Raw genomic sequence first — 13,582 nt, forward strand, 5'->3', positions numbered from 1 at the left:
CATTGTAAAAGTACATGATCTTTCCTATGCAGATACAGGAATCAGTTCAGTGAACAAGAAATTCCTAGAAAAGGAAGAATTATGCCAAAGACTTCGGGAGCAATTAAATGCCCTAGAAAAGGAAACTGCTTCCAAACTCTCTGAAATGGATACATTTAACAATCAGCTCAAGGTACATGCATTCTGCAAATATATTGTCTTTAGTAATAAGCCATGTTTTCCTCCTCATCCAGTCACCAAACTTTTATTTGCTGTCCCCCTATGCCATGTCTTTTCTGAAAGTCTGTGCCTATTTTATAATATCAAAATAAGCATTGCCAAACATCTTCTAGCAAATGTGCAATTAGAAACTAATTCAAAACTGTCAAATGTATAATTAGATGTTAACACCCCCTCTCCCTTGCTTACCACTCCTCTGCGTTCATCATGTTACAATGCCTTTCAAAGGCACTCTCATAGTTCACTCTTACTCAACAAAGGCCCTAAAATACATAAAAGTAAATGAGAGTTGAGGGCAGTGTTCCTTCTAATTTTTCCCATGCATTGCGTAATTAATTTTGTTTTGGCACAAGTATGGAGGTGATGTGTGACTGGCTGGGGTGTGGGCTCTAGGGAGGGGCTCAGGGCTGGGGCAGAGTGTTGGGGTGCGGGGGGGGAGGACTCCGGCTGGGGGTGTGGGCTCTGGGGTGGGGCTGGGGATGAAGGGTTTGGGGTGCAGGATGCTCTGGGGCTATGGCGGGGAGAGAGAACTCCCCCCAGCTCACTCTCTCCATAGCAGCACGTGGGCTGGGTGGGAGAGGCGCCTCTCCCTGCCGCGGCAGCTCCAGGGCTGGGCTGGGTTGGGGCCAACTGTGGGGCACCTCTCTCCCAGCCACGGCAGGTCCAAGACGGGCTTGGTTGGGTACGAGGGAGGGGTGCCCCTCCCCCAGCCATGGCAGGTCTGTCCGCAGTCTAGGCTGCTAGTAGTCCACAGCTTCTGGCTCGAAGCGGCAGACTGTCCGTCACTGGTGGCCCGGAGGAGCAGCAGCAGCTGTGGGCTCCTTTCCGCTCATCCCCTCCCCCACCTTCCCCATCACTGGCAGGCAGCCGGTGGCTGCTGCCTGTGGGTGATGGAGGGCAGGGGCAGAGAGAAGAACCCTCTACCAGATGGCTGAGAGGAGCGAGTAGGCAGGAGGGATTGGGGGGTGGGGAGGGGGCGAGGAGAAGCCCTGGGCTGGCGGGCCTAGAGGAGCACGGGGAAGGGGCTGGAGAGGAGAAGAGCCAGCGCTGCTGCTGCTGGGCTGCAGCACAAATGAAGTGGAGCACCGGGCTGGGCCGGTGGGGTCCCTGCTGAGGGTGGGCCTGCCGCCATAATAAACCCAGTACTGGCCAGGATGGGTTGGGGCCGGGGGAGGTGTGCCTCTCCCCGCCAGAGCCCTGAGTGGAACTCTGGGGAACTTAGAGGGAACTTGGGTTGAGGTTGCTGAGCGCCTGCAGGTTCTGTCCCTATGGCAGTAAGGTTGTATTGCTACCATTTTGCAGATTGTAAATGGAGTATCCTAATGGTTTAATTTGTATTGGAAGAAAATACTAATCTGCCAGCACAGCACATGGGATATTCACTTTTGGCAATAGACATGGATGCTTGTATTCCTTTAACTAGGAGACAGAATGTGCAGAGGATAATTGAAGGAGGCTGTGTGGTTTATATATTGTCAGTTTATCAGACAGATGCATGCAGCTTTCTGACAAGGGTGTTGTCGCTGTGCTCTGTTTGCTGGCTTATTCATAGTGGCATTGATGTGAATTTTAGAATAAATTGTATGATTTCCCTTCTGGCTAAAGGAATAAATTATATGATTTCCCTTCTGGCTAAAGGAAGGACCAGATTGCATCTGTTGAAGAGAGCTTAAGGGAAAAAACTCTCAAACATTTTTTTTTTAATAAAGAAAACATCACCCACAATATTGGTGCTTGCATTTGGAATCACATGTGTGCTGCATGGCTTGCTGGTTAGTGAGAGCAATTCAGTTATGTTCAGTGACTGCATCAACAATGTAGTCTTCCCTACAGTATATTTTTTTAAATCGTTACAAAGTTTAATTGGCTTTTTATCTGCCTTATCTTGCAGTGTGAGAATATGGATGATTCTGTTCTTCAGTGCCTTTTGTCTCTGCTAAGCTGTCTCAACAACCTCTTCCTCTTACTTAAGGTTATTTTCTAATCTTTGGCTCTTTTGCTTTTAATTATTTCATGGTTTTTCTCTGTTTTCCCTTTCTTTTTGGATATATTATCTCTTTAGAACTCAACTGAAAATCTTTGTTGAAAAATAAAACTTTTCAAAAACAGAATGAATATTCTTTTCTTTTCTGCTTGCTTTTAAATCCTTCTGCTATCCTAACAGCTTAAACTTACTTGCTTATAAAGCAAAGCCAGAAAATACTGATGTGTATCTTGTTTGTTAATGGACTGATACATTAACAAAAAGAAAAGGAGTACTTGTGGCACCTTAGAGACTAACCAATTTATTTGAGCATGAGCTTTCGTGAGCTACAGCTCACTTCATCGGATGCATACTGTGGAAACTGCAGAAGACATTATATACACAGAGACCATGAAACAATACCTCCTCCCACCCCACTCTCCTGCTGGTAATAGCTTATCTAAAGTGATCATCAAGTTGAGCCATTTCCAGCACAAATCCAGGTTTTCTCACCCTCCTTCCCCCCCCCCACAAACTCACTCTCCTGCTGGTAATAGCCCATCAGCCACATACCACACAACAGAACCACTAACCCAGGAACCTATCCTTGCAACAAAGCCCGTTGCCAACTGTGCCCACATATCTATTCAGGGGACACCATCAAAGGGCCTAATAACATCAGCCACGCTATGAGAGGCTCGTTCACCTGCACATCCACCAATGTGATATATGCCATCATGTGCCAGCAACGCCCCTCTGCCATGTACATTGGTCAAACTGGACAATCTCTACGTAAAAGAATAAATGGACACAAATCAGACGTCAAGAATTATAACATTCATAAACCAGTCGGAGAACACTTCAATCTCTCTGGTCACGCAGTCACAGACATAAAGGTTGCTATCTTACAACAAAAAAACTTCAAATCCAGACTCCAGCGAGAAACTGCTGAATTGGAATTCATTTGCAAATTGGATACTATTAATTTAGGCTTAAATAGAGACTGGGAGTGGCTAAGTCATTATGCAAGGTAGCCTATTTCCCCTTGTTTTTTTCTCCCCCCCCCCTTCCCCCCCCCGACGTTCTCGTTAAACTTGGATTTATGCTGGAAATGGCCCACCTTGATTATCATGCACATTGTAAGGAGAGTGGTCGCTTTGGATAAGCTATTACCAGCAGGAGAGTGAGTTTTTCTGTGTCTGTTTTTTTTAAAAAAATAGGGGGTGGGGGAGTGAGAAAACCTGTATTTGTGCTGGAAATGGCCCACCTTGATTTTCATACACATTGTGAGGAGAGCGGTCACTTTGGATAAGCTATTACCAGCAGGAGAGTGAGTTTGTGTGTGTGGTTTTTGGAGGGGGGTGGGGGGGTGAGAAAACCTGGATTTGTGCTGGAAATGGCCCACCTTGATTATTATACACATTGTAAAGAGAGTGGTCACTTTAGATGGGCTATTACCAGCAGGAGAGTGAGTTTGTGTGGGGGGGGCGGAGGGTGAGAAAACCTGGATTTGTGCTGGAAATGGCTCAACTTGATGATCACTTTAGATAAGCTATTACCAGCAGGAGAGTGGGGTGGGAGGAGGTATTGTTTCATGGTCTCTGTGTATATAATGTCTTCTGCAGTTTCCACAGTATGCATCCGATGAAGTGAGCTGCAGCTCATGAAAGCTCATGCTCAAATAAATTGGTTAGTCTCTAAGATGCCACAAGTACTCCTTTTCTTTTTGCGAATACAGACTAACACGGCTGTTACTCTGAAACCTGATACATTAACAGATTCAATTAGCTTTATTACCTAGGTACTGCTTTTTCTTTTCAGGTAAGGCAATATTCACCAAAAAATTATCTTCCCATTTTGATAGAAACACTTACAGTTTCTTTGTGTTCATTTGCCCTCACTCACACACACACACCCCTGCCCTCCTCCCCCACACACACTCACTCACCTACACACACACACACACACACACACACACACACACACCTGTCAGCTATGAGTCAATTCTGTGATTTATTAGGTCTGGGTTCAGAAGAGTCCTGAAATTGCATCAGTGCCCGGGTTAACTAGGGTAGCCAACTTTCTGATTGCAGAAAAACGAACACTCCTACCCTGCCCCGCCCCTTCTCTGAGGTCCCGACCCGCTCACTCCATCCCCTCTTCCCTGCCTTGCTCACTCTTCCCCACCCTCATCCATTTTCACCAGGCTAGGGTGGGGAGGGGGAGGACTCTGGCTGGTGGTGCAGGCCCTGGGGTGGGGTTAGGGATGAGGGATTTGGGGTGTGGGAGGGGTCTCAGGGATGGGGCTGAGGGTTGGAGTGCAGGGCGGATGAGGGCTCCGGCTGGGGATGAGGGATCTGGTGTGGGACCAGGAATGAGGGGTTTGGGGTGCAAGAGGCGGCTCTGGGCTGGGGCCGAGGAGTATGGAGTGCAGGAGGGGGCTCACGGCTGGGCCAGGGAGTTGGAGTGCAGGCTCTGGGAGGGAGTTTGGATGCAAGGTGGGGGGTTCAGAGCTCAGGCAGGGGATTGGGGTGCAGGAGAGTGTGAGGGCTTCAGATGAGGGTGCAGGCTCTGGGCTGGGACTGGGAATGGGGTGTTTGGGGTGCAGGAGAGGGCTCTGGGCTGGGGCAGGAGGTTGGGGTATGGGAGGGGTTGTGGGCTCTGGGAGGGAGTTTAGGTGTGGAAGGGGTCTCAGGGCTGGGGCAGGGGGTTGGAGCGTGGGAAGGGACTTGGGGTGCAGGCTCCTGCTGGATGGTGCTTACCTCAGGTGGCTCCCAGAAGCGACCAGCATATCCACCTCCTAGGCAGAGAGGCCAGGGGGCTCTGCACACTGCCCACGCCTGCAGGCACCACTCCTGCAGCTCCCATTGGCTGTGGTTCCCAGCCAATGGGAGCTGCAGAGTCAGCGCTCAGGGTAGGGGCAGCGTGCAGAGTCTCCCTGATTGCCCCTATGCCTAGGGGCCACAGGGACATGCCAGCCGCTTCTGGGAGCTGCGTGGAGCCAGGGCAGGCCTGTTATCCAAAGCTTCATACCAATTATTTCAGCCTTTGGTTTGAGCGTAGTTAGAGGAAATGCTGTGGTCTGAACTTTACTTTGCACATGACTATGTCTTAGTTATTGGATTGATTTGTTATTTTTTAAAAAATTTCTTTGAATCATAATTATAGAAAAGATTATATATTTCACCCATAATTAACAAATTTTTATATGTATTTTTCTTCTTTTTGTAGCGACCTTCTGTTAGATTAAGCAGTGGCTAATAAAGGAAATACTAAAACATAGTGAAGGGAAGCCTCCATCTTAAAGGATGTATACCCAAAATTTCCAGTACTGTTTTGTGTTACTTGTAGTTTAAACGCTATCTCCACCAGGCAACTGTTTAGAGATCATTTGTGTACTTCTAGTCCTTAGATGACTTAAGTGTTTAAGTACTTAATTTAAAATTCCCACTCTTTTTCCTTCCATCGTATTTGCAGTCTCCAGCAGAGGAATGACTAAACGATGCACTTTGCAAGTATAAACTGCACAAGAGTTTGCAAAAGATCTGCCAGATATTTTTATATGCTCCTGTTTAACTCTTTCTTTCGAATGAGAGTCAACATCCATTATTAACTTTAAGATTGTCCTATCCATTTGTGTTGGATAACAAAGCATTAAAATGCCTAGTTACTTTCCTAGAAAAATGGATTTGCTTGTCAGTCCTTTGATATACTTCATTGTGTTTCCTCATTAGGAACTGAGAGAAAGCTACAACACACAGCACTTAGCCCTTGAGCAACTTCACAGGATCAAACAAGAGAAAATAAGAGCTGTAGAAAGAAAAAGAGCTGAGCTTGCACAAAAAAAGCGACTGGAGGATGAGGCTGCAAGGTAACATGGTTGAAAATCATAAAACACTGATACTGTAGTTTTTAAAACAGGATATTGCATTGGTGAGCTTCAGATGTTGATACCAGTAGACATAAAATCTAACTGATTAAAATATACATCCTAACTAAGAGAGCAACACTACATGAACTAAGCCTTCTGAATTTTTACATGGAATACAAGGATTTCTGAAGTTCTGAATTTCCTTCCCCTTAGTATGTAGGAACGAGTCTGTTACCCTTTTTAATACGACAAATCTATTTGATGAAAGTGTTGTTCTCAAAGATTGATGTGTCAACCTGAGAATCCATTTTTGTAATTGGGCTTTTTAATCTCTTCTCCAATACACAGCTTCCATGCATTTAAGATTACTTATTCACATTTTCTACCTTGTTTTGCTGTCATTGTACATCTTCTCCCTCCACTTAAAAAGCGCTTCCTACTAAATGAACAAATGTAGTTTAGTTGCCAATCATTCATACTCTGACAGTGTGATATTCTTAGTCCCTGAATATTTATGGAAATTGGACGAACATTGTGACTGCCTAATTTCGATATGATGATCTTGAAAACCAGTTGAATGTCCGCAAGTTACTAGTTTTAAGGGTAAGAGACTAAATTAATCCTTAGTTTCCTCTTTGCATTTCAATCCCTGATCTTATATTGGTTTCTTGCCTGATGAGCGAGAAAACGTTCACGTTTACCTATATGGAAAGGGATCCTTCCTTTTGTCCGTAAACGATCTTACGTTATTATGCTCCTACGTTATTTTGTATCAGCTCTTTCCAGATTCTGTTGTCAACTTTCCCCTACCACCTGCCTGATCGGTCCAGGGCTCTCAAGTGGCATTGCTGGCCAAAAAGTTTTTTCAGTTATCTGGTTAGCTGGCTGCACTCACGTCACTCTGATCTGCATCTTGCTACGGTCACGTTATGCCTTTATGATGTTCACACTGCATTACGATAATGAGCTCTATGTGAGGCTACAGCTGGTGCAAAATGTGTCTGCCCATCTGTTCAGAGGCTTTGATGTAGGGGGAGCATATTCATACCAAATACTCTTCTCATTTACACTGGGGTTATGCTGGTATAACGGTTGTCAGTGAAGTTATTGGGAATTTATACTCGTGTAAATGAGACTAGAATGAGGCCAGTTACGACTGTTTCCCAGGAACTGCATTGGCTTCCTGTTTACTACAATTTAAGGTTTGGGCTTTGGCACCAGATTTTCAAAAGAGCTGAGGCACTGAGTGCATGTAAAAATTTCACTCTCTCATTTAGCTACCTAAATGGGACCTGAGATCTTCTGAAAATCTGGCCTCAATTGTGAGTGCTAAGCACTTTTGATAATCTAACCCTGTATTAGTACAGCCCTGTGTAGTTTAGTTACTGATTGACTGACAGATTGCTGATACCCTTCATTTCCCCTCACTCCTCCCCCCCCCCCCAAAAAAAAAAGTGTGTGGGGGGAGAGTATCATTGGAGCTAAGTTATTGGCTGAGACACTTCGAGATAATAGTCCCTGATTTAAATGGAGATATGACTGAGCCAAACCTGGCCATTTTCAGAGAATACTGCCAGATTCTCAGATACTACACTGAAGACTGTGGAGTGAGGAGAATATAAATGCTGCAATAAATTCCCACAATAACTGAAGATCAGGAATTACAACAAAAAAAAGTAATAAGTAAAATTCGCCAAACCAGATATTGGTAAAGACCAAAGTCTTTTATGGCCATCTCTGAACAACTTTTCATTTTTCATATGTGGGATTTGGATATTGAAATGATGGGCACCCGAGAAATACCATAGATAGATTAATGCTCCATTTTCTGCTCTGCCCTGGCACATCAAGTTGAATAGCATTGATCATGGAGGCACTGCCGAAGAAGCTCTCAGGCGTGAAAGGCCAAGGAACAATGTTTTCAGACCATAAGTCTGTCTTATTTGTATTTTATTAGTGCCTAAGATGTGCTGGATTGTGTGCGCGTGTGAGAAGACGTGGTACCTATCCCAAGAGTTTTTGGTCTGCAGTAAGGGGGTAACAGAAACGGAAGAGGAAACAAACAGGATGGAGAGATCCTGCTGTGGATGACGGCAGGCGGCATAGGGAGATTGGGGAACAGAGAGCAAAAGAGAATGCTAGAAGAGGATAGTGCTGAGGCTGATTAAATAAATTTTTTGTCACATGCTAATGACAGCAAACGAATACCCCAGCACCATCCCAAACCACTGTCTCTGAAGTGCTAAAGGTGTAGGCACTTTGAAGGGTTTTTGGCATTTGTTTTTAGACACACGTGACATGTGGCTGTTGAACAGAAGGAGATTGCTATGTCAGGTGTCAGTTCTTCTCTGCACTCTAGGTTTGGGGACCAAGCAGGGATCTGCGCTCTCTCTCCTTTCGAAGTGGGGATCTTGAATTCATCGACATGTTGTTGTTATGGTTAGTCAACCAGCATTTCTTCACTGTACTCTAGAAGAGTGTGGAGGGGGCAGTACTTTACATTTAGGGCCACCTGTGTAAATTCTAGCCCTGGCTCTGCCACCCGAGCCTTGCATGTGACTGCAGTGACTCCCAGGTCACTAACTGTGGTTAATCCTATAAACACTTTCTCACTTATTTATTTATGTATCTATTTTTCCCTTTTCGTTAAGGAAAGCAAAACAGGAGAAGGAGAACTTATGGCAGGAAAATGTCCGAAAGGAAGAGGAGGAGAAAAAAAAGCGATTACAGGAAGAGCGAATGCAGGAAAAAATTCATGAAGAAAAACAAAAAGCTGAGGAGGCAGCTGCCCAGGTGAGAGAGAGGGAGTTCCAGTTGCAAAAACTGGCTGAGGAGAAACATGCGGAGGAGAGGAACAAGCTAGCTGAGATTCAGAAAGAAACGGAAAAACAAAGGCAGAGACAACTGGAAGAAGACAAAAGGAAGCAAGAACAGATTGCAAAGGAAGCTGAGGAGAGGCGTAAACAGCATGAAGAAGAGAAGAGAAGAAAAGATACAGCCAACCTGCAAGAGTCAGAGAAACACACTTCAAAATTAAACTTAAATGAGAAATTTGCAGACTTGTTGAAACAGACTGAGGGTAGAAATCTTAAGCCTACGTGGAGAAGTGAAGGTAAACTTCATCTATTGATTTATTTTTTGTTTAAAATGTTCCTTGTCTTGAATGAATATTGTTACTTCGTATTTAGACATTTTATTGTAGAATAATGACAATATTATAGGTCTTGTGTTTAAAAGTTGATGTTGGAGACCATGGACCATATCCACAGTTGGAGTAAAGCTGTTGATGTCAGTTGAGCTATAACAGTTTACACCAACAGAGGATCTGACCACAGATCTTTCAGTGCTTTCAGTTAAGAATCCTGGACTCGGAGCAGTAGCATTTTGGCTTTCCTGCACTTTGTCTATGCAACAGAATACTCACCACATGTTGTGGCATGAGATGTTCATAATTTCTTTTAAAACAATTTTTGATAGTCAATGAACAGATAAGAATCAAGTAATGAGAATGCGTACAGCCTTAAAGTAACATTGATTCATTGATTAACACTGATAGAGAAATTATAGGTATCATAACCTCGGTTACTAGATGGTGGTCAAAACTGAGGTCAGCATGGTGTTATGGGTAGGATTTTGAAAAATGCTTAGTGTTAGCCTAATTCTGCTCCCATTGACCTTGATGGTAGTTTTACTATTGACTTAGTGGAAGCAGAATTACAGAATGCTTTTTTTTTTTTTGCTTATTGTTAACCATTGTTATGGCTGTAGTGTGGCTGGTTTAGTAGTATTACTTATCGACTTAGAGAAATTTAGAGACTGAGACTATATCAAATACAAATATGTAATATTTTGCTGTTCTGGGCTTTTAAGTTTCTCCTTGACAAGAATGTCAGCTGGGTTGCAGGCCACTACAAGAATGTCACCAGGGTTGCAGGCCACTCAGTGTTGGGGTAGCCTTTTCTAGTCAATTTGAAGGAAATGTAAAACTTCTACACATAAATGAAAGAAAATATTAAAACACTGATCCTGGTGAAGATATTTAACAAGAAGAGATGGGTAGGAAGACAAAGACTTCCTATTTTGACTAAGCACATCTGTGTTCACTGCTACTCCTGTTTATTACGTTAATCAATAGTCTGTGTGATGTTCTGCTCCTTCCATCTGTTTGTTGTACCCAGTTATCTCTCATCATACACTTAGACTGTAAGGTCTTTAGGGCAGGGACCATCCTTTCATTATATCAGTGGGGCCCTGAACAAGCTTGTCGTCTCTTAGCACTACTGAAGTACCAAAATAATAAATACCAGTAATACTTTTTCTTCTTTCAGGTAACGTAGTTAGTGCCTCAGAATCTAGGAATTCAGCTGCCTTGGTGAATTACAGAGCTTTATATTCATTCGAAGCAAGGAATCATGACGAGATGAGTTTTAATTCTGGGGATGTAGTTCAGGTAAGACCGGTAGTTCATGCTAACCTAACCACAAAAATCATTGACATATGTCTTCATCAAAATTAATGCTTTTTTTTTTTTTTTACACACACACATTTTAGATTGGTTCAAATTTACAGTAATTGCGTCTTTTTAGGAGGGGGTAGTGGGATCGATTTAAGCAATATGCTCCTCTAGGACTGACATGTTATGGAGGAGTCGAGGGCCAAGGACTGGCACTGACTACTATGAAATGCCTAGCTTGGAAATCATTATTGCTGTTATAAACTTTCTGAAACAAATAACAAGAATAAGCTAAATAATCCTTGCTCTCCCATCTCTAGTGCAACATTTTGCAGGTATGCATATAAGGCTGCAAAGAAGATTACTATGTTTGCATTGCTATAGGCAAACATTGTCATAGATAAAAGTGTATAAAACAAGATTATTCGTGGTGCTAGAATTATTAAATACCTGACCTGCCTGGTTTGAATAGGTTTGAGGGTTTCTCCCAAATAATTAAAGGTCTGAATAGTGTTCTCTGTTACATTATCTGCATGGTGGTTCTTCGAGTAGATGCAGATGTGGTGTGTGCGTGCCCAGCACACCGGAGTCAGAGACTTTTGCCTAGCAGTCCCTGTAGAGGGGTGGCTCTCGCACCTCGTGGCTGTGGCCCCTCCCTTGGCTATATGAGGCAGCACTGCTCCAGCCCTCTCAGTTCCTTCTCACTGCCTGTGGCTGGAGTCAGAGGTTTGTGTGGTTGTAATGTCACAACCTCGCATTTAGTCTTAGTCTAGTTTAAACACTGTCCTTCCTGTGGAGGGGCGATCCCCAACAGCGACCCCCACATGTAGTGCTTGCTTTGCCTCGGCAAGGCCCACCTTAAAGAGTGTGTATCATTTAAAAAGAGGACTCGGTTGGTGCAGGATCTTTGTCTCACGTAGCACCTGCTTGAACAGGCCATGCGGCCTGATCTGATACCAAGGCCCTCCTCAGGTCAAAGATTGCCCTCAGGCTTGGAGAGTGCTGCCACCCCTTGTTTTGGGGTAGGCGCCTTGCTGAAGAGGCAGAGGAGCCGTTCTCCATTGTCAGCACCGAGGAAGAGGTCTCATAAGACCAATTGAGACTGCTCCAGGTCACAGAGTGACTCCTCTGTTTCCCCCAGGAACAGCACAGACTAGCACAGGACCAGTTCCAGCATGTGCAATAGCATGGATACATCTGACCTTTCCCAATAATGAGTGGGAAGGACAGAAATCCTGTACCATTGATTCTGGTTCCAGCCTTCAGGTGTCCATTGAGTACGGTACTGCCTGCGTCCATGTCGTCAGTCTACCAGGAAACCACAGACCTCCTCTGCCTTTCGGTCCCTACCTCACCGTTGGTCCAGGACTTCCCAGGGCTGCGCCAACTCTGGCGCTTCTGATGGAGTGAGCCACTGAACCTTGGTGTCTGTTGACACTGTGTCCAGACACTCTCCTCACCGTGATGGGGATGGAGCCAGTACTGGAAATGGTGCAGGGGACCTTGGCACCCAGACCCTTTCTGGCCCCACTGCATTTGATGCTGCAGCCGTTGACATTGATACGTTTGTGCACTCTTGGACCACTGTTAGCGCCAGGACCAATGCTGCCTGTGGCACCAGCATGCTCAGTACGGATGGAACCATATTAAATGGGAATACCAGTTCCAACTTTGTTCTGGGAGACAAATGAATCGGACTGCCTGTTGACTCCCTTGGGCATCATTCCACCCGTACTGCCAAGATTTCGGGGCTCTCATTCCGAGTCAGAGTCGTCATACCCTACCCGATGAACCTCAGGGGCTGCCAGTGGAACAATATGGCTCCTAAGGTTGGCGTGTGCCCCATGACTGAGAAGGAGGTCCCTGGCCTGGGCTCTGCTGGCCACCAGTGCTCTATCTGTAACAGTGGCCTTGGACTCAGTGGGATGTTCCTTATTAGCAGAGATACCGCTTTTCATCACATTTGAAGTCAAAGTAACCTGCATGGTCGTAGGTGGCTTCAGATTAACTGCAAGCCCAAGCATCAGCAGTCTGCTCTCTCCTGGGTACATCTTTCCAGGAGTGAAAGCCAGTTTTGGCTCAGCTGAGGCCTTGTTGCTGGACAATGCCATGCTGAATGATTTATCCTCACCTTCTATTCCGGACAACTTTAAGGTGTACCAGGACCTCTTATGCCACATATCCGCATTACTGGGTATCCAGGCAGAGTTCCTCCAAGAGAACACACAAAAACTGGTGGATATTTTACACCCCGCCGTCCCTGGGAGAGTGGCCATCGTGGTCAGTGATGTGATCCTTGAGTCGGTGAGATCCCTGTGGAGTACATCAGCCTCAGTACCGCCAGGGTCTAAGTGCATGGAAAAGTGCTTCTTTGTTCCCATGGAGGGATTTGAGGGGTTCTCTTCTCACCTGGCCCCGAATTCGCTGGATGTAACAGTGATAAACAACGGCCCAGCAGGGTTGGTTCAAGTCTACCCCCAAGGACAGAGACTCCAAGCAGTTACATCTTCTGAGCAGGAAGATCTATACCTCATCATCCTTCCGGTTTAAGATCACAAATCAACAAGGTTTAGTGGCCAAGTATGATTTTCTCAGTCGGTCAGCCATGGCTAAATTTGAGGACCAGTTGCCTAAGGCCTTGTGTGAGGAGTTCTGAGCATTCACTGTGGAAGGCTGCTTGGTGGTCATAATGTTCCTGCAGGCTGTCGTTGACATTGCAGACACTGTGGCCAGGGTCATGGCCTTGGCAGTAACTATGAAGAGGGCCTCCTGGTTGCAAAACTCTGGGATCACTCTGGACGTCCAGCAAGCCATTGAGGACTTGCCCTTCGATGACTAAGTCTTCTTCTCGGACAAGACTAATGGCACTTAGCCCTGGAATCCTTGAAGGAGTGCAATCCTTGGAAGTATACGTGCTGTCCATGCAAAGGCACAGCAGGAGCAACAATATCACCTGCAGAATTTCTTTGTCCAACCTTTCCCCTGAAACAGTGGGACTACCTTAGAAAAAGGGATAGCTCCCACAATAGGAAGCAGTGGGGCTTGGGCTTCAGACAGTCCACATGATCTCCCTTGG

The 13,582-nt window shown here is 45.2% G+C and overlaps 1 protein-coding gene across 4 annotated transcripts in view; it reads left to right on the forward strand.

Annotated features, from left to right (window-relative positions):
- ITSN2 (intersectin 2) overlaps positions 1-13,582 on the forward strand; it is a 126,884-nt gene that overhangs the window by 54,607 nt on the left and 58,695 nt on the right. For all 4 annotated transcript variants that reach the window (XR_013345545.1, XM_077812448.1, XM_077812446.1 and 1 more), the window contains exons 16-19: positions 33-172; positions 5,917-6,053; positions 8,705-9,165; positions 10,382-10,503. Coding sequence is in view for 3 of the 4 variants with exons in the window: in XM_077812448.1 (XP_077668574.1) it covers positions 33-172; positions 5,917-6,053; positions 8,705-9,165; positions 10,382-10,503 (860 nt within the window). In the remaining variant the exon portion in view is untranslated. The remainder of the gene's footprint in view (positions 1-32; positions 173-5,916; positions 6,054-8,704; positions 9,166-10,381; positions 10,504-13,582) is intronic.

The sequence above is a fragment of the Eretmochelys imbricata genome, chromosome 3 (genome assembly GCF_965152235.1).
Source record: "Eretmochelys imbricata isolate rEreImb1 chromosome 3, rEreImb1.hap1, whole genome shotgun sequence".
Lineage (NCBI taxonomy): Eukaryota > Metazoa > Chordata > Testudines > Cheloniidae > Eretmochelys > Eretmochelys imbricata.